Below are 21154 nucleotides of genomic sequence, written 5' to 3'. Positions count from 1 at the left end.
GAGCCCAAGCTCCACGACAAGGGAAGCCACCGTGATGAGAAGCCCGCGCACCACAATGAAGACCCAATGCAGCCAAAAAAAAAAAAAAGAAAGAAAAAGAACTCCTAGGATGGCTAAAATTCCTGCCCAGTCTCAGTTTCTGAAGAGCCTTGCGGGGGAAACGAACCCTCCCAGGACTGGCTTCTGGCTGTTTCCCTGCCAGCCCACACCCTGCCTTCTGCCTGGTCCAGCTTTGGGGAAGCTACTCCTTGCCTGGCAGAATTTTCTAACAAGTCATCTAACAATACTACTAAAACAAAAAAAAAAGCAGCAATAAAAATTATAAACACTATGTGTGGAATCAGACAAGGCATTCTGCCCACATCCTCCTCCCTGGTCCTCCCAACATTCTTAGGTCTCTGGTGAGGCCCGCGGCCGCACGGCTACGTGGCTGAGGCCTGCCGGCGAGTGGGGTCGCACGGTTCAGGCGGAAACTTCACCTCGAGGTGCCTCAGTTTCCCTACCTACAAGGCGCGGATGAGCCGGTCATAACCGTGTACACCCAGTGGGAGTACTGGGCGGATTAAAAGCACTGATGATTTCTACACAGAGAGCACAACCAGGCACAGTTACGCCCTGAAGATATTAGCGATTATCTTTAAGCCTTTCACAGGGGACAGGAAGGTGCTATTTCTCTGCCAGCGTCTCCTTTCTCTTGTTCTGCACAGGATTAATGCCTAATTATTCGTAACATCCAGGATTCTTTGAGTTGTAACAGAAAGTCCAATCGCTCTATTTAAAAAGCCAGGATTTCAGGCCTGGCTTATGCAGTTTGGACAGTGGGGAGAGGTCAAAAGATCCTATCAGGACTCAACCGGCCTTTTTCCACAGACTGGTGGGGTAAGAAGGGCTCCCTGGAACAGGCCCTGGACTGGGGTGGGCAAGCGAGACCCCGGGGCACAAACGTCTCCTCCAACTTCCAGCCCCAGTGGGGCCTGTCCTGCCTGCCCCATCCCTGGCCCTGCTTTGGAGGTTCTAGGCTTCAGATCTCTAGGTCCTGATTTCAGAGAGAGAGAGAGAGGTCCCTTCCTTCCTGAGAGTTCCAGGAAAAGTTCCAGAAAGACCCTTGATTGGCCTGGCTAGGTCATGTGCCCTTGCGAAGCCAATCACTGTAGCCAGAGGTCTGGGGTGCTCTGATTGGCCAGGCCTGGGTCACGTGCCAGTTAGAGATGGGGGAGCCCCAAGCCAACCACCGGGAGGAGGGTGTTGTGGATGGGTAGACACTTGGGAGACGCTGGGCTGACAAAACCAAAGGTCCCCCTTATAGGGCATATTTCATGTTGTCTTGGTCAGACGTCACCTGTGCCAGGAACCTCCCCCCCCAGGACTGGCTCCTGCTCTGTGCACCCACAGCAGCCTGTGTTCCCTTTCTCTCTCACTCTGCGGTTAATGAGTGCCTACTACGCATCAGGCACAGAGAAGGGGGCCCAGGAGGAACCCCAATGACTACAGGGTGGAAGGAGAGGGTGGAGGCTGCACAGGGGACTGACTGAGGGGGAGCGGTCTGTGAAGTAGGAGGGGAACCAAGGTCCAGACAAGAGAGGGAATTTCCAGAGGGAGGAGTGGCGGACTCAGGTGCTGCTGAGAAGGGCAGTGTTCCAGGAAGTGACCGCTGGATCGGGCAGCCGGGGGCTTGTGGGTGACCTTAGCAATAGGTAGGAGTAGGCACACAGCCCTGCTGGGGTGGGGTGAGGAGAGACTGGGAAGGGAGGGAGTGGGGAAGGCAGGTATGGACACGTCTTTGGAGTTTTCTGTCTTCTGTCGTGGGAGTAGAGAAATGGGGAGGAGGCGGAAAGGGGCTTGGGAGCAAGGGAGAGATTTCCCCCTGTTTTTTGGGAAAATGCTAGCCAAGGGGAAAGAGAGAGAGAGGCTGATGGTACAGGAGAGTAGCAAGGGGAGGGCAGCCGGAGGTGGGTGCCTGAGATCAAGATTGGGGTGGGAGAGACGGAGGGGGAGTGGGGTGCCAGGCAGGCAGATGTGTCAGCTTGGGGACTGGAAGATGAGGGCCCACCTGATGGATTCAGTTTTTCCCACTGAATGAGGTGAGGTCACTGGCTGGGAGTGAGGGCAGAAGGGGCTGTGGGAAGTGTGAGGAGAGGAGAGAAGGTGTGAACTCTTAGACGAGGGTGGGAGAGGGTGTCACCGAAAAACGTGGTGGGGCTGCTGACTCGATGGAGTGCCAGTTTGAAGTTGTGAGGCCACAAGTTCCCAATCGGAAGGGTTGTGTGTGGGCCACCTTCCCCCACCCCAAACAATAGGCAGGGGCAGGAAAGGGGGTTTCCTTCAGGTTGAGGGGGTCCCTAGGGTGGAAGAAGAGGGGCTGGAGAGATGGCATCTGTAAAAACTTCACCAGGCCAGGAGGTAGTTACTATTACCTGTGTTTTACAGACAAGGAAGCTGACAGGGTCAAGGCCAGTATCTGTGTGGCTTTGGCGTCAAAATAGAACGGGGCCTGGCACACGTTAGGTGTTAATATTTGTTGAAAAATTGAATGGCTGGAAGGTCCAGTGATGCACCCATTGTTATAACCCAGCCAGGAAGTAGCTCCAACCTTGGGGTTTGGTAGGTGGTGCTGGTGACCCCATGTACTGTGCCATTCCTGCTGCTCTAATAAATGACTCAATATCACCTTTGTGCCCTTGTAGGCTAATCTATCCAGAGTCTTGTGGTATAACTTCATAGACACTAAGCGAGCAGGGCAGAGGGCTCTTAACCTCATTCCTCACACAGTGCTCACCTCTAGATGAGTCACAGCCCTCGGCCAGGTGGTTCAGCCCGGGGAATGCCACCTCTGGTTCCTAACCCTTGGCTTTGCTGTCTGCATCCTACCCAGGCCAGCTGTTGGGGAGTATCCCGGGGCACACACCTGCGCTACTTGGGCTCTCCTAGGAGATGAGTGTCCTTTTAAGGGGAATCCAGGAGCTGCGACCCTGAACTTGGCGGGGGCAGTTCTCCTCCATGGGGAGGGCTCCCAGCGCTTTTTCTTACAGTTCATTCAGGCAGAATTGAACATGGTCACTTCACTGAAGTAATAATGATGGCTCATGCTGCAAAAAACGTGGAGAACATCCTGCTTATTTATTCAGGCTTTAAAACCATAAAACTTCAGATTTCTCCCTGTAGCTATTTATAACCAGAGCTGGTGTAAACTGTCCCCATATTAAGCTCAGGTTTGAAGTAACTTAAAAGAAAAATAGCCATCCGCTGCATTAAAAAAATACATATATATATATTTTCATTTATAGACCTTCTCTCGCCTCCTGATTATTCCTGATTATGTACGAAGAGCATGTTGTTTGGGGGGATCAGTGGGGGTGGAGCAGATACAGACCTCCAAGGGAGTCACACACTCTCCCATCGCCCACCCCCACCCCCAGCTATAAAAGCAGCCCCGCGTCGGCCGGTGGTCACTCTCTGGGGCAAGGGGTGGAGTGGGGGAGGCAGGGCAGGCAGCAGATCCGGAAAAGTAGCTCTTGCCTCGGAGGAAGTTGACCCTCCTCCCCTACCAAAGGCTTGGGATGAAAATAGCTTCTTCCTCTTTACCCTTCCCGGACCCTAGCCCATTTCTGTAAGTCCCCCACCCCATTTTTAAGTGTTCCCCTCCCCCTGTGACAATTCGGCTCCTTCACAGCTCTCCAAACGGCCATCCGGGACGGCAGGGACCCCGCGCCCCGACTCTGCTACCGGGCAGGGGCAGAGGACCCTCTCTGGCCTCGCAGGCGCGGCGCGCCCCGAAACTCGGGCAATCGCGGCGATTTCCAACCTCCCCCCACCAAATTAGCAGAAAGCGCCACTAAACCCCCTGAGCCCCTACACTGCTTTCTTCTGCTCCGGGGGTGACTGTCACCTGGGAAGCCTGTCCCCTGCACCAAGCTTCCCCCGGCGCTGAGTAACCCCCAAATCCCTTGGGAAAGGTGGGGGCGCAATTAGTTTCTTCCAATTAGTTTCCCCTCTTTGTATAGAACCCATTCAAACTGTGAGATGTAATCCTCCGCGCGAGGGGGAAAGTAGTCCCAACCTTGCATTCAATTTCTGTTCTCGTGTCGCGTATATTTTACTTTTTGAAACCGATGGGATCCTCAGTGGAGCCCTTCGGGGAACGTGGGGGCAGAGGCCGCGGGGGGCGCGCTCAGGTGAAGGGGGGACCGGCAGAAGGAGGGGGCGGGGAGGACAGCTAACTCCTCGCTATTGCCTAGAGAGATGGATCATGGGGCGTAGAGAGATTGCAAACCTCAAACCACGTACAGCGGGCGATACGCGTCAACCGAACCTGACCAACGGAAGCCCGGAGCCTCCCCCTCCCCGCTCTCCCGCCCCGGCCCCTTGGACAGACTGGTACGCGGAGCCAATCTGGCTGCCGCTCGCCGTCCAAATCCCACAAGAGCCAATGGGAGCACGCCGGGGGCGGAGCCACCCCGCGCCGGGTTGGGCTGCGCGCGGCTTCCCCCGCTCGCCCAGGCCCCGCCCCCCTCCCCTCCCGCTCGCTGCTCCTGGAGTAGTTAGTGCCAGTGAAGTGCGGGCGGCGATGAGAGCGAAAGTTGCGCTCGGCTCGGCGCTGGGGGCTTGAAGCGGCTCCGCTCTCCGCCCGCTAGGGCCGCCCCAGCCCCAACTCGCGCCCGCGAGCTCCGGCCGCGCCCGCCCGCCTCCGCGCCCGCTCTCACTCCCTCCCCCGGCCCGGCGCCCCCTCCTCAGGAGCCGCGGGTCCCCGCCACTTTCGCCCGGTCCGGGCCCCCGCCGATGCCGGCCATGGTGGAGAAGGGCCCCGAGGTCTCAGGGAAGCGGAGAGGGAGGAACAACGCGGCCAACGCGGCCGCCTCGGCCGCCGCCGCCTCGGCCGCCTCCGCCTCCGCCGCCGCCTCCTCGGCCGCCGCCGCCTCCTCCTCGGCCACCGGCGCCTCCGCCTCGGCCGCCGCCGCCCCCAATAATGGGCAGAATAAAAGTTTGGCGGCGGCGGCGCCCAATGGCAACAGCAGCAGCAACTCCTGGGAGGAAGGCAGCTCGGGCTCGTCCAGCGACGAGGAACACGGTAAGTGGCAGCCGCCCGCGCCGCCCCCGCCCGCTCGCCCGCTCGCCCGCCCGCCCGCTGACCTCCTCTCTGCTTCCCCGCAGGTGGCGGCGGCATGCGGGTCGGACCCCAGTACCAGGCGGTGGTGCCCGACTTCGACCCCGGTGAGTAGCGCCCCAGCCCGGCCGGCCGGCGACCCGAGGGGGCGGACGGCCTCGGACAACTTTCTTTTTGCCTGTGTGGGTCCTGCTGTCCGCGGGAGACACCCGCGCAAGGGTGTCCTGCTGGCGTGCCTGCCCCCGGGGAGGCCCCGGTCGCCGCGGCGGGTCGGATTGGAGGCGGCGGCGCGCAGCCACACCTGGCCACCTGGCCCGGGGGCTCCGGCGTCCCCGGGTCGGCACGAGCCGCGCCGGGGCCGGGCAGGGGCGGCCGCGCCGGAGAGTTAGTGTCCTGCGAGCGCCTGGGCTTGGGACGTCCTCGGACCCGTTTCTCCCCTGCGGAGGGTTGCCCCGCATGCCCTTTCCTCGTCCTGCCCGCCCCTGGACTCCTGCCTGGCCCCGACTCCCCTCCCGTCTTGAGATCTCCCAAAACCAGTTAATAAAAGAAGTGTGCTTCCCAGAGGGCGCCTGCTCGGGGAAGAGAGACTGGCTGGTGGCAGTTTGATTTTAGGACCTATTTGTAAATGTATGTGTATTCCCCCCGCCCCCGCTTTTTTTTTTTTTTTTTTTAAGGAACGGGTTGTGAAAGATTAGAACCTTCAGAAGCTTTAGCCTAACAAATGATGTCCGCCTCCAAGAAATCCCTACCCCCTAGCTTGGAACATTTGCTACTCTTGCTGCTCTTCTGTGTGGAAGCAGATTTAAAGTACCAGAAAAATCCAATCAGACAAAGGAATTCGTCAGTGAGATTCTAGCCTGTCTCCGTATAAGATTATCTTTAAAAGATTGTTGGCATGGAAAATGTTTGAAAGGACGTGGGTTTTCTTTCAGAAATAAAACTCAAAAGAGAACCTTGTGGAACTGGAGTTAACAGTCCTCCTGGTTGGAGGGCTTTAGAACTGAAGGTTCTCTATGTAGGTTATACCACGAGTTTGAGAAGATAAATGCATAAATGCTTTTCCTTGGAAACAAGACTGCAGAAAATTGCAAGGATCTAGCCCTTGAAAAAGGCGATTGCTCTTAAGCTGTTATTTAGGTATGAAACTCTGGGTGTTGGAAGTGAAAATACATAGGGATCCCTGAGTGAGCTCTTGGGCATTCTGGAAATAAATGACCTTTCCCGTATTTGCCTTCTACATTTTAGTCTGTTGATGATTTAAATCTCTTAAAGTATATGTAGTCTACCGCCCAGGTTTGTATTCCTTTTAACTTATGTTAGTCTTTTTGATAGTTTCCCCTTCCCCCGCGTCTTCCTTTTTTGGTAGTCACTTCTCATTTATAAGAGTGACAGGATGGAACTCCGAGACAAGGCTTTTTCTCTTCTGTGCATGCCTTCTCCATTCCATGGTTGGCCACCAGGGGAAGCATACTGTTTTTTGGTTACAGTTGACCCTATCTTCATTTTGTAGGTCAAGTCCATCTTTGTTTTAATACACAGAACATAAAGCAAAGCTTGTCACCAAGTTTCCCCCACATATTTAAAAAAATCAACTTGTATATTTTAGTTTTAGTAAGTTGGTCAGTTTTTTGGTATATTTTGTTTATATTTGTTTTGAAAGCTTTATTTAAATATGTTGGATGTGACTAAAGAAAAGGGCATATTTGATGGCAACAGCAAGAATTAGAATTCTGACATTCTTCTAAATATTGATGTCTAGCTCAGCATTGTTAGGAATGAGCCTGATTTCTTTGGAGTTGTTCTCTTTGAAACAGCACATGTAATAGGATCATATTTTGAGCTGTCCTTGCAGTTTCGATGGAATAGATGCAAGCATAAATTTGCTAGAGACCAGCCATTCTAAAAAGTAAAACACTGTAAATGTTTTGCTGCATGGTCTTGCTGCCAGTTGATTGGGTCTTGGCATTAACATTTCGTATTTTGTGTTTGTTTTAATCTGGAAAGGAATCCAACTGGTATGAAATAATTTGAAACCCTGTTTTGCCAATCTGAGCAGTGGGATGAATTCCTAGGTATGGCTGGAAATTGTAGGACTTTACTGTTTCCTACTGATTTATTTTTTTAGGTGTGTTCTCATTTAACTTAAAATCTAAGGAAAAAAAAAAAAACCTAAGGGACAGGGCTTCCCTGGTGGCGCAGTGGTTAAGAATCCGCCTGCCAATGCAGGGGACATGGGTTCCAGCCCTGGTCCGGGAAGATGCTGTGGAGCAGCTAAGCCCGTGCACCGCAACTACTGAGCCTGTGCTCTAGAGCCTGTGAGCCACAACTACTGAAGCCCTCGCGCCTAGAGCCCGTGCTCTGCAACAAGAGAAGCCACTGCAATGAGAAGCCGGTGCACTGCAACGAAGACCCAATGCAGCCAAAAATATAATTAATTAATTAATTGATTTTAAAAAAAATCTAAGGGACGGGGGAGACTTCCATTTTGGAATAGAAATGATACAACAATTTTGTTTCTTGCCAAAAAAATTTTTTTAGGTCTTTAGACTTAAGACAGTTTCCTTCCATGAGTACAAGTTAGGAATAATATGGAATTGAGATTGTGATTGTTAGTTTTTTTTTTCCCTGCCTGAGTTTTGAATATTTGTTTATTTATTTTTACAAATTTGAACAGACCGGTAAGTGTGAAACTCATCAGGAAACTGATTTTTTAAAAAACTATCTCTGTAAAGATGTATGAGTGGAAGAAGTTGATTTTAATTTTTTTTAAGGTCAGATTTTATTTACCCACAGTATCTCAACTTGACCCTATTTAGCTTTAAAAGCGAATGGTTGAAACTAGATCCACCTGATACTCCCTGTATAGCCCAAAGAAGATTTGTCATCCCTCACAAGTAGTGAGTGAAGTGGATAGAGCACTGCCATCCTAAAATGCTGATTCAGTTCTTATTATCTAACGAAGACCTAAACTGGATCACTGGATCAGAACTTGGTAGTTAAAATAACATCTGTGTTTATAACGATGGAACAAGTTTTATCAGTTAGATTTAAAAACAAGACCAGAATGCAGTTCCATATCTTTACCTTAGTCTTTGTTCTCATGTGGGGTCCAGACCGTCTTTCCATACTCAGTGCCGTAGTGTATGCTGAGTCGTCTTTGGTTTCTTTTATTTATTTTTATTTTTTATTTTTTAAAAAATTTATTTATTTTTGGCTGTGTTGGATCTTCGTTGCTGCATGCAGACTTTCTTTAGTTGTGAGTGGGGCTACTCATTGTGGTGGCTTCTCGTTGCGGAGCACAGGCTACACCTAAGCGCACGGGCTTCAGTAGTTGCAGCATGCAGGCTCAGTAGTTGTGGCACACAGGCTTAGTTGCCCCGTGGCATGTGAGATCTTCCTGGACCAGGGCTTGAACCTGCGTCCCCTGCATTGGCAGGCGGATTCTTAACCACTGTGCCTCCAGGGAAGTCCCAGCATGTGTTATTACTGTCAACTTCTGTCTGTGCTGGTTTTCAGTATCACAGTTCACTAATAGTAAAACTAAGACTCTTACAGAAGAGGAAATGTTAATGGTAAATATTTTTGAGGTAATAGCCCTTTAAACATGCACCCTGTATTTGGAACATTGAATCCAGTATATTTAATCAGATTAGAAAATTTGTGGTTGTCATTGGCTCAACTGTCACTTCAGAGTTGACTTGTATTAATAAAATGTGTTATGCTTTAACGTGGAATAATTTTTCTGAACAGGGTGTCTTGACCTGCTTTTCATTTCTTCTTACTGGTGGTTCTATGTACCTCTTTGAACATATTATTTGCTATACTTTAGTTTCATTGTAAAAATCAATTTTAAAGATACCCCAAAATTCATAAGTTACAGTGAATGCTTTGTGATGTAGATGTACTTTGAGGTAGTGTTCACCCAAATGAGAGGTCAGGGTAATGATAAACCCTGTGAGTGATCACCTTCATGATGTAGTGAAGTAGGAGACACTTAAAACTGGTTGTCGGGAGGCTGAATGCCCTGTCTCTGTGGTTAAGAAGGTGGTTTAAGGTCGAGCTGGTCATTTTATCTCTGGAGCCTCAGTTCCCTCCATTATGAATCAGGGATCTTTCCCTCACTTGTGGCCTGTGATTGTGTCAGTTATAGTCATCTTTTAAATTTCCGGCTTCTTTCAGAAGCAGTATAGAGTAGACTGTGAGAGCTTGGGCTATGAGAATCGTCAAACCCAAGTTCAGATCTTGGCAGTGCCTCTTGACAACTGTGTGTTGCCCCTGGGCAACAAAAATAAAGTTGCAACTTTATTTTTGCTTTCATCTGTGAAGTAGAGGTAGTGGAACTTCTTCCTCAAGAGAAGAAATTAACTGAGCTAATACATGTAAAATGTCCAGCGCAGTGCTTGGCACAGTGAGTGTTAAGTAAACATTGTCTGCTATCTTATTCTAATTATCGTTTGTGGGACTTCAGTTGCCAAGCAGTGGTCCCCGCGTTGCCTGCTTTACTGCAGAGGTAAGACTGAATTATAATGAAGCAGTAGATTTGAATGTGAATCATGCACTGTGATAGTTGAAGAAGATTACTTTTATGTTACCTGCTGCAATTTAGGTAAATATTCTTTCCTGGAAGAGGGAGAACTAGTCCAATACTTTTATATAGCAGAAAAGTACACTGAGATCCAGAGAGGATAGGTAAACCTGTTCAGATCAAGTTTCTGGATAGTACAAAAGAGACCTTGAATCCATCCCTGGGCCAAAGTGAAGTACACATTAACTGTGTTCTGAGTTAGGGAGTTTTTGCTCTAAACTTTCAAGTTCTTGTCTTTGAGAGTTAATGTTTTCGAGGTGAGGTTCTTCTGCCACAATGTTCCCTTCTGTGGGTGATGAGTGTGATTCAAAGGTTAGCTGGTTGAGGCTGATCAGAGCAGAGTTGTTTTAAAAGCAGTGTTGAAAGTCCTTGGTACTGAAGAAATTTAGGCTTACTCTTAAAAAGCTATTTTCCTTGGTGTTATAAAGTTCTGTGGGGCAATTTAGTTGCAACTAACTTCTTAGTCTTTGGAGATGAAACATTAGAGTCTATCCAAGTTACTGTATTCTCCCCCAGTCTATTTTACTTTTTATATTTTACTCTCTGCTATATAGATTGTTGTAATTAATTTGTAATTTAGCTCTCACTTTCTTCTGAGCCTTTCTTTAGAGGTTCCATGCATAATGTAAAAGTAAGAAATAAGGCTTGTATTGGTTTTTATATTTAAAACAGAACTGGAAATCCCTTTTGTGGAGGGAGTCTCTGTAGCAGCACAGTAAAAGTTTGAATAAGGTAGGAATTGGGGATTGAATGCTGATTCAGTGATTTGGAGTGAGTTAATTCCTACAGCTTTAAATAGCAATTATGGAAAATATTTGTGACCCTAGAAATGATAAGGGGTAATAATTGTAATTTAACAATTCCTTCTGTTTTGTGTTATGGAAATTCTTCTAGTACATATATCTGTCTTCTGGTTGAGCTTTATGTTTTCTGTTGTTGATTTTTAAAAAAAAGTATTTAAAAAATAGAATGGTTTAAGGTGACAAAAGGTGTTTTGCTAAAATGTTTGAGACATTTTAAAATAACATTAAAATGTCATTTAAATGAAATGTTGACAGTAAACCCTAAAACTATTTTTTTTCAAATTAGTCAAATTCTTTAAAGATGATGATCTTAGTAAAAATCGCACAGTAGACATAATTCTTTGAAATTTCTGGATTTTCCCTTCCTTGGAGTAATGAGAGAGAAAATTGTAGTGTCCGCCCAGTCCAGCCTTCCTGTGTTCTAGATGAGGAAAGTAAGGCCTGTGGAGACAAAGTGACTTGTATTTATCTTTCAGTCATTAAACGTATCTCCAGGTAGAGGCCAATGAAGCCAAACTTAAAACTCTTAATGTTTTAGAGCATTGTTACTGCATACAATAATTGGGAACGGTAATAAGGGTGCATGATTTTAGAACCAGGAGTAAGAGTTAAATTTCTAAAATTGAAGTGATTAGATAGTGGTTAGATGTTGGAATGTCTTTGCAAATTATCATAAGGTAGGATAGCATTGTAAAGATAGAGTTATTTTAAAAACCCATTCAAATAAAAAAGAATATCTACAGTTACATGCCCACCACTGTGATTAAACACTGTTGATATTAGGGCATATTTGCGTCAGGTGCAGGTAGAGGCTAATTCTTCCACTCCTGCCTTCACTAATTGGAAGTTGATTTTTGTTATCCCTGTGGTAGTTTGCATCCTCTATGAAGCAGATGCCAAGATAGAATTAGCCGTGCAAGAGTGTCACAGGGGTAAATGCCTGTGAAGATAGAGAGGAGAGGAAGAAGGTTAGGTGGCAAAGCCTTCAGAATGGGTGCAGGTGTGACACCTGTGAAGGAAAACAGAAAGAAGGATGATTGATTATTGGACCCGGGAGCCTAAGATTGCAGTGCAGCCAGAGCACAGATTGTTAGAGTGCATTAGGCAGGAAAGGGCCTGCCCTAGAATGCCGGCTGTGTTCAGTCATTGGCCTGGTGTTGGTATGAATGCTGCAGTGGACCCCAAAGGTGCTGGGCAGCTGGGGCTGTCAGCTAATTACACTTCTCTCAGCTCTTTCTCTCTTGAAGGGAGATCTGAGTGGCACGCTCTCAAGGCCGGCAGAATGCCCATGTGTGTTTTTGTACTTCAGTACATACTTATGTGTGAAAAGCAATATGTTTTGTTATTGTCAAAGTCTTTTTGTAAATGGAATTATTTGTGCATATTCATTTGCTTTGGTGTTTTCCAAACAAGTACATTGCCACTAACAGGCACAGAAAATTCCTTTCCTTCACCCAATTTTCACTAAGGTGTTAGGTTTATTAACTTTTTGCAGTACTGTCTTTTTGTGGTTTATGTTGGCATTTTTCTAAATTACTGGTGAGGTTAAGTGTGCTTTTATTATATGTTTTTTTTGGCTGCTTGGTTTCCTTCTGTGAATATACCTTTTGCTCTTTTTCTGTAGGGTGTTCTTTTTCTTACTGATTTGTGGGAGTTCTTTATATATTTGGATACTGATCCTTTATTAGGGTTACATATGTAGAGTTTTTTGTTTTCTCTCTAGTATGGGGGTTGATTGCGTTTCTTTTCAGGAAGGAATAAAAATATATCCCTGGTTGGATAAGTTTCTGCTCAGAGACTGGACTTGGTACATAGCTCCTATAATAATTGTCACTAGGACTCCTGGTTTAAGATGAATGTCACTGAGAATTGACACATCTTTTTTTGTTATGTTTCAGCTTTATTCAGTTCATTTGGTGTACTAATTATTAACCGATTGACCTAAATTTCAGTACCAGATGACTTGAAAAGCTCTGATTTAATTTCTGTCCAGCATCTAGTTATAACAGCATACCAGTTAGAGGTTAAAGTTACAGCTTTAGTTTCCACGATGGTCAGTTAGTTTCCTATAACAGGTTAACGTGCTGTGGACTAAAACCAAATTCAGCTGTCTTATGGGTTTGTCACTGATGATAAGCGAGTGGGTGAGTGTGTGCATGGGGAGGTGCAGCTAATAGAAGACCCTTGAAGGAATGATTCGTCAGTGCCAGGTTAGTGTAGTGCTGGCTGTGTGCCAGACTGAACACTTTATACCTATTAATGATTTAACACAACGATCAAAACAGTCATATCAGGTAAAGTTGTTATCACCATTTTCCATCTGAGGAAACAGAGGCATGGAGAGGCTGATGGTTATGGTTCAACCTAGTAACTTGCCCAAGGTAACCCATTCTAAGATGCCAGCTGTTGTCGGAAGCACCATTATTTTATATGTCACTAAGAAAGGAAAAACACCAAGATCGCATTAAGTGTAAGTTGCTGTCAGATTTCTATCTAGTGTATTTCAGGGAGAGCCAGCCAGAAATCCTCTTTAAGAAAAAACACTTAGGAGCAATACTTTATTGGATCAATTGCTTAGTCATTTCCATGTGGTCCCAGGTATTGTGGAGTTTTATGTTTAGGGTTGCCAGAGCCTGCTTCATGTCCAATTACATTCCCCCTCTTTCTGGAAGTGAAAACACAAATGAAATGGGAGGTATCTGGCTTGGTTGACTGGGGCAAATTGGAATGAATTGCTTTACTCCATGTATGTCAAAATAGTCATTTTCAGAGTGTAAAATACAATTTTTTTTTTTGAGGGGAGCGATTTCTTGCGATTGGATGACATAAGGTTACAATGGACCCTGTTATTTTGGTTACCCTTTAGTTGTAACAGTTGAGTATAACTTTTAAATATCTATCCCCCCCGTATGTTTTTCTGCAGATTCGCACTGAACTTGAGCTGTGGAATGAATTTAAGAACCAGGTCTTAATAAAGTGTGAAAAGATACACAAATTAAAATATCTAAGAGAGCATTTTAAAAAAAACCCTTGGTTTCACCCATACAGCTATCTGGTTTGTGTTGTTCAACAACTAATTTTCCTCCCTTGCATATTATTCCCATCCTTCCTCCCCCATCAAAAAAACAAAAACCAAACTAACCCTGCCCCGCCTCCCCCAAAATCCCCAAAGTATATATTAGTGAATTGTATTCTATTTTTCAAAGACCAGAGTATACTTAAAGAAAATTGTAAGCTTTATTCTGTTTGTGAAGTTTGCCATGTTTGATTTGATCATAGTGTAAGTTAACTAAGGACTAGTTTTTGTCTGCCCAGAACCCCAAGGTTTGCCTTGTACATTTACCGAGGGCACTTGGGTGAGTCTCTGCTCCTCAAGTTTGGCCATGGTTATCCTTTTCAGCAGTTTCATCTAGTGACTAAGAAATACTACCTGATGGCCCTATTTATGCCTGAAAAGGTTAATTAAAATTTTGGGCGTTGGTTAAACATTCTGTTCACTTAAACTGTGCTGTTTTACACACATACATACTCTTACGGAAGATTGCAGATCCTGCTTTACTGACATAGAAGCTTCTGGGCTTGGGCTAGTTCTGCTTTCAGACTTAGTGTGGATATAGGGCGATCAGGATGGTAAGAAGAGTAGGGTAAGTACTTGGCTAGTCTGGTCTTACTCGGTTCCATAAAGTCTTGGTGGTGTCATGTGCTTCTGCTTTCTTAGTTTTTTGAGCTACCAATTTGGTTTAAATATCTAAAGGTTTCTCTTCTCATTTGATGTAGCTGAATGTGGTTCTGCATTTAATAACATTTGTGTGCACTGACTGACTTACCTTGAATAGGCATTTTGTAATGGACAGTTGATAATTAAGCACCAAGTTTAGTTAAAAAATGGAAACCCAAGGGAAAAAATGAGCTTTAAAGTTGCATTTAAAAGCTGGTTTCCCCTGTTTTCTGTGCCTTTTTAGTAATGAATTTGTATGAATTAGAGATACACATCTTAGATGCATTCTTAAAAATTTATTTTTATCAAGGTGAATTCATATGACATAAAATTAACCATTTTAACGTGAAGAATTCAGTGGCATTTAGTACATTTACATTGTGTGCACCCACCACCCACACCATCTAGTTCCAAAGTGTTTTCATCATCCCAAGAGAAAACCTCATCTCCCTTAAGCGTCTGCTTCCCCTTCCCCCCCCCCACCCCATCACTGATGACAGCACACAGAGGGTGCTGTGAGGCATGGTGTGGCGGGGTCACCTGACCCTGGGGTGGAGGAGGGGCATTGAAGAAACCAGGAAGAAGTTTTAGGTGAAGTGGTCCTTTGAGCCAAGCCTTAAAAATAGGAGTTTTTCTGTGTTTATGATTTTATGATGTTTATTAATTTAAAAATTATATAAGCTGTAAATGTTGAAAAATTATTTTGAAAATGCTAATCTTTCTTAAGAATTTCAATCTAGATTTTCTTTTAAATTGTCTTGAGCTGTGCTGTCCAATAATATAGCCACTAGTGGTCTATAATTTTTTTTTTTTTTTTTGTGGTACGCGGGCCTCTCACTGCTGTGGCCTCTCCCGTTGCGAAGCACAGGCTCCTGACGTGCAGGCTCAGCGGCCATGGCTCACGGGCCCAGCCACTCCGCGGCATGTGGGATCTTCCCAGACCGGGGCACGAACCCACGTCCCCTGCATCGGCAGGCGGACTCGCAACCACTGCGCCACCAGGGAAGCCCCGATCTATGATTATTTAAATTTAAATTTATTAAAATCAAATAAAATTAAAAATTCAGTTCTGTCACACTAGCTACATTTCAAGTATGTAGCTATTGGCTGCTGTATTGGACGGCGCCGAGTAGGACATTTCCATTATCCCAGAAAGTGCTGTTGGACAGCACTGATCTAGAGGTTCTGATGAAAGCTTTGTTTTTTATAATTAGTTCAGTAGTTTTGCCCCTTTAATCAAGGTGCATGATGAAATGTGCTATTGGAACAGCCGATAAATATTATGATGGCTGTGTACTGAATTCCTCTAGTGGAGTATTTGTTAAAATATTGCTATTAAGGTATTCAAAACAGGCTTCTTGAGAAAGCAAGTAGAAATTGAAAGCTTGGAGAGGTTTGTTTTTTGAGGTGGTTATTTAGTACCTAATTAAACCAAAAGGATGATTAAGATATAAGGCTATATTGAAGATAAATGTAGGACTTAAAAAATCAACAATATGAAGGCTCAGCCTTTTTTTTTTTTTTTAAAGGGATCTTTATTTTCATTTATTTATTTATGGCTGCGTTGGGTCTTCTTGCTGCACGGGCTTTCTTTAGTCGTGGTGAGCGGGGGCTACTCTTCATTGCGGTACGCGGGCTTCTCATTGTGGTGGCTTCTCTTGTTGCGGAGCAAGGGCTCTAGGCACGCAGGCTTCAGTAGTTGCGGCATGTAGGCTCAGTAGTTGCGGCGTGTGGGCTTCAGTAGTTGTGGCACGAGGGCTCAGTAGTTGTGGCTCTTGGGCTCTATAGTGCAGGCTCAGCAGTTGTGGAGCATGGGCTTAGTTGCTCTGCAGCATGTGGGATCCTTCCGGACCAGGGCTTGAACCTGTGTCCCCTGCATTGGCAGGTGGATTCTTAGCTACTTTGCCACCAGGGAAGCCCTGAAAAGGTTAGGTTTTTAAAACAGCTTTATTGAGGTTTAATTGACATAAACTATACATATTTACACTTACACAGGTGTGCATATATTAGGCTGTTTGAAGTCCCACTGCTTACTGATGCTCTGTTCAGTCTTTTTCTTTCTTTTTGTAAAATAAATTTGTTTATTTTATTTATTTTTGGTTGCGTAGGGTCTTTGTTGCTGCGCACGGGCTTTTCTCTAGTTGCAGCGAGCTGGGGCTTCTCTTCACTGCAGTGTGCAGGCTTCTCATTATGGTGGCTTCTCTTGTTGCGGAGCACAGGCTCTAGGTGTGCGGGCTTCAGTAGTTGTGGCGCGTGGGCTTAGTTACTCCGCAGCATGTGGGATCTTCCCAGGCCAGGGCTCAAGCCCATGTTGCCCGCTGGCAGGCAGATTCTTAACCACTGCACCGCCAGGGAAGCCCCTCTCTTTCATTTTGAATGCTTTCTATTGCTATATCTTTAAGTTTGCCAGTCTTTCTTTTGTAGCATCTAATGTGCTGTTAATACATGTATTTTTTTCATCTTCCAGGTTTCATATCTAGAAGTTTGATTTGGGTCTTTTAAAAAATTTTTCATTTTTTTATTGAAGTATAATTGACTAACAGTGTTGTGATAGTTTCAGGTGTGATTTGGGCTTTTTAAATGTATCTCAGGTCTCCTGAGCATACTCAGCCTTGCCTCAAACTTCTCAAACACTTTGCAGTACAGTTGTAATTGTTTTAATGCCCTGGTCTACTAATTCTCCCATCCATCTCATTTCTGAGTTGGTGTCAACTGATTGATTTTCTTCCTCATTATGGGTTGTCTTTTCCTGTTTCTTTGCTTGTTTGGTAATTTTTGTTTGGATGCCAGACATTATGAATTTTACTTTGGATGCTGGGTATCTTTATATTCCTATAAATATTCTTGCGCTTTGTTCTGGAACATGGTTAAGTTCCTTAGACATGGTTTGTTCATTTCAGATCTTGCTTTTAAGCTTTGTTAGGTGGGATCAGAGCAGCATTTAGTCTAGGGCTAATTATTTCCCACTACTGAGCCAAAACCCTTCTGATTACTTACTCTATCCAATAGTCCTTTAATTCTGAGGTTTTCCACTCTGGCTGTTGGGAATAGGCACTCTTCTTGGCCCTGTGTGAGCCTCATGGATTATTCTTTTTATTCTTTTGAGTAGTTCTTTATTCGATACCTCAAGTATTTTCTTCAGAGGCATGTGCTGATCAGTACTATGCTGAATACACAAAGAGGAGATCTCTGGAGTTCTCTTTCTGTGCAGCTCTCTCTTTTCTGGTATCCTGCCCTACAAACTCTAGCTGCCCTGGCTTCCTTGGCCTAAGTTTGCCTCCTAAACTTGGGGAGATTGCCTGACTTTCACTGGGTTCTCTCTCCCTGTGCTGCCAGTTGGAAACTCTCTCCAGGCAATAAACCGGGACAGTTGTAGGATTTACTTCGTTCGTTTCCTATCTCTCAGGGATTGTTGTACTCTGTTGCTTGGTGTCCAGTGTCTTGAAGACTGTTGCTTTGTATGTTCGTTTTTAGTTGTTCATAATGACAGGGTAAATCTGGTTCATGTCACCCCACCTTGGCTGGAAGCAGAAGTCTAGATTTTTTAAAAAAGAAAAGTAGAGGAATTGGTTGTATTTCCTTTTTTAAAGAAAACATTAGTACACATTTACATATTGTCATTTACCCCTAATCTATTTCGTTTCTTCTTGAAGCTGTTAGGGCTTTTTTTTTTTAATTGAAATATAGTTAATGTACAATGTTATGTTAGTTTCAGGTATACTACATAATGATTTGATATTTGCACGCATTATGAAATGATCACCAGGATAAGTCTAGTAACCATCTTTCCCCATACAAAGTTATTACAATATTATTGACCATATTCCTTATGCTGTATATTACATCCCTATGACTGGAGGTTTGTACCTGTTAATCCCTGTCACCTATTTCACCCACCCCCCACCCCATCCCTTCTGGCAACCAGAGTGTACTGCCTGTGTTTTTTTCTAGGAGTTGTATGGTTTCAGGTCTTACATTTAAGTCTTTAATCCATTTTTGAGTTTATTTTTGTATGTGGTGTGAGAAAGTGGTCCAGTTTGATTCTTTTGCATGTAGCTGCATGATTTTTCCAACACCATTTATTGAAGAGGCTGTCTTTTCCCTATTGCATATTCTTGTCTCCTTTGTTGTGGATTAATTGATTGTATAAATGTAGGCTTATTTCTGGGCTCTCTATTCTGTTCCATTTATCTGTGTCCCTGTTTTGGGGCCAGTACCATACTCTTTTGATTACTGTAGCTTTGTAATGTAGTTTGAAATCAGGGAACATGATAACCCTCAGCTTTGTTGTTTCTTCTGCAAATTGCTTTGGCTTGTTGTGGCTTTTAAACTTTTAAGTTTGGGTTTTATGTTCATGGAAGCATTCTGTAAATAGAATAATAATAATGCTTTTAGAAACCAGAATATCAAATTTTATGTTTTCATATAGCCACTGTTCATTTCAATGTTCATGATAGAGTGCTTAGTCTGCCTACTCATTGAAATCTGATGATTCTAGCCAGAATTTTCCAAAGCAGGATTTTTTTTTTTGAGTTCACTATTCTTTATAAAATATATTATTTAAAAAGTATTCGTTCTAATAAGAACGAATACTTTTTCAGAGAAAAGTATACTTTTTCAGAGAAAAGTATACTTTTCTCTTTGAAAAGTATAATTTAGGAAATATCTCATTCTTGGACTGTCTTAGACTTCCATCTTGCTGAGATGTAGTAAGTATTTGTGTGTGTGTGTTCCTTTTGAAGCACTTCTTACAGAATTTTTATTGTTTCCTAGTCATTTTCAGCTCGATGCCTTTTAGATTTTGAACATCTGGCGCTTTCATATGCCATATATTGATCCTCCTAAACTGAATTAGGGTTTTATATAACTGATGAACTATCATTTTGAGTCCTTGCTGGTGTTCTGCTTGCTTGGCAATGGGTCAGTTTCCATGGCATTGCCATTTTTGTACAGTATTGTTAGTGGAGCAGAGAGGTTGGGGGTGGGCATGCAGGCCCCTCACCCTGCTAAAGCGGGGTAGAAGCTGGAGTAGCTGAGCTTTTATTTAGTTTTGCATTTTAAGTTTCTAGATCATTTTTAAAGTAAGAGTTGTATTGCTGTAAAAAAGTTTTGAAACCACACTTTCTATCTTATTAAGAACAAGTAGCAGTAGCAAAGTGAAAGTGTTGATACCAGTGATTTGAAGTTTAAGTTCTGCAGACTTTAATGCAGTTAAGACAAAGCTAATAATCATTAGGCATTCTATAAGCATGCAACTTTTGCCTCAATTAGACACATTCATTGGTGGACTGTGTTTAATTGTGAAGGAAAAAACCAATTTAAGAACATGTATGAAATTGGAATTATGCTCTGGAAAAAGTAAGATGAGATGTAATTAGGTGTTTTTTAGTTTTAGCTTTTCAGGAACGTAATTCCCCTCTGACACATCTATTGTCTTGCTTTTTACACATTGCACTTTTGTACATACTTTTAGGAACTCGTGTGAGAAAACGATGGACTCCTTTTACTTATGGTGGTCTAAGAACACTAATTTTTCTCTCTTATACAGGATTTTACACTTATATAGTTTTCCTAAACATTAATGAGTTTGCTTATGAATAATTTGAACATGTAGAAAACAATAGAAATATTAATGAGTCCTGTATGTCTGGCAACCAGGTTTAATAATTGTAAGATTTTTTTTTTACTTACTTATTGTATTTTTTAATTTCTGGCTGCGTTGGGTCTGCGTTGCCACGTGCAGGCTTTCTCTAGCTGCAGCGAATGGGGGCTACTCTTTGTTGCGGTGCACGGGCTTCTCATTGCGGTGGCTTCTCTTGTTGCGGAGCACAGGCTCTAGGCGCGCAGGCTTCAGTAGTTGTGGCACGTGGGCTCAGTAGTTGTGGCGCACGGGCTTAGTTGCTCCACAGCATGTGGGATCTTCCTGGACCAGGGCTCGAACCTGTGTCCCCTGCATTGGTAGGCGGATTCTTAACCAGTGGGCCACCAGGGAAGTCCCTATAATTGTAAGATTTTTGTCATCTTTGCTTTAGCCAAAAAAAACTTTTTTGGCTAAAGTTTAGTAAATTTGCTTTTCCACATTACAGAAAATGAAGTTGCATATTAGACTTATTTATTGAATACTTACTATATCCAGTAGTCATAAAATGTCTCGTCTGGTGTACGTGAGTGCTGTGTGATAAAGTATGCCTGTGCTCTGACAGCCTGGGGGCATGGTGGGATGAGGTGAGGTGGTTGAAATTGGATGGGAGGGCTTTCCCGAGGTGATCCTTAGGTAGGTCTTGAAGGGCATATGAAGGGAAGCTCTCCAGGCTGAGGGATCCATATGTTTAGATCCTGTGGGTAGAGAGGATGTGACATTTTTGAGGAAGTTTGATATAATTGAGGCTTGGGGAAGCAATCAGGAAAGTGGTGGAAGGTGAGACTATAGAGGTAGGCATATGACAGATCACAAGGGCCTTGTGTGCCAAGCTAAGGAGCTTATTTTATTTTTAAATAATAGCTTTACTAAGATACAATTCACGCACCATAAAATTCACTCTCTTTTAAGTGTACAGTTTGGCAGTTTTTAGTATATTCACAGAGTTGTACATCCGTTACCACTGTCTAATTTCGTTTTCATCACCCCCAAAGAAACCCTCTACTCAACTAGCAGTCATCCTCCATTTGGAATTTATTTTAAATGTTGTTTAAATGTTTTTATTTATTTTTTGGCCACGTCGTGTGGCTTGTGGGATCTCAGTTCCCTGACCAGGGTTTGAATCTGGGCCACAGCAGTGAAAGTGCGGAGTCCTAACCGCTAGGCCACCAGGGGACTCCCTATTTTATTTACTTATTTATTTATTTTTTGGCTGCGTTGGGTCTTCGTTGCTGCACGCAGGCTTTCTCTAGTGTGGCGAGCAGGGGCTATTCTTCGTTGCAGTGCGCGGGCTTCTCATTGCGGTGGC

At 44.5% G+C, this 21154-nt stretch overlaps 1 protein-coding gene across 2 annotated transcripts in view; it reads left to right on the top strand.

Moving 5' to 3' along the window:
• Positions 1-4560: 4560 nt before the first annotated feature.
• Positions 4561-21154, top strand: part of RCOR1 (REST corepressor 1) — a 113232-nt gene continuing 96638 nt past the window's right edge. For both annotated transcript variants that reach the window (XM_060156518.1, XM_060156606.1), the window contains exons 1-2: positions 4561-5065; positions 5149-5208. In XM_060156518.1, coding sequence (XP_060012501.1) covers positions 4777-5065; positions 5149-5208 — 349 coding nt within the window. In that variant the 5' untranslated portion in view covers positions 4561-4776. The remainder of the gene's footprint in view (positions 5066-5148; positions 5209-21154) is intronic.

The sequence above is a fragment of the Lagenorhynchus albirostris genome, chromosome 1 (genome assembly GCF_949774975.1).
Source record: "Lagenorhynchus albirostris chromosome 1, mLagAlb1.1, whole genome shotgun sequence".
In the NCBI taxonomy this organism is placed as follows: Eukaryota; Metazoa; Chordata; class Mammalia; order Artiodactyla; family Delphinidae; genus Lagenorhynchus; species Lagenorhynchus albirostris.
This window is presented reverse-complemented; position numbering and strand designations above follow the sequence as displayed.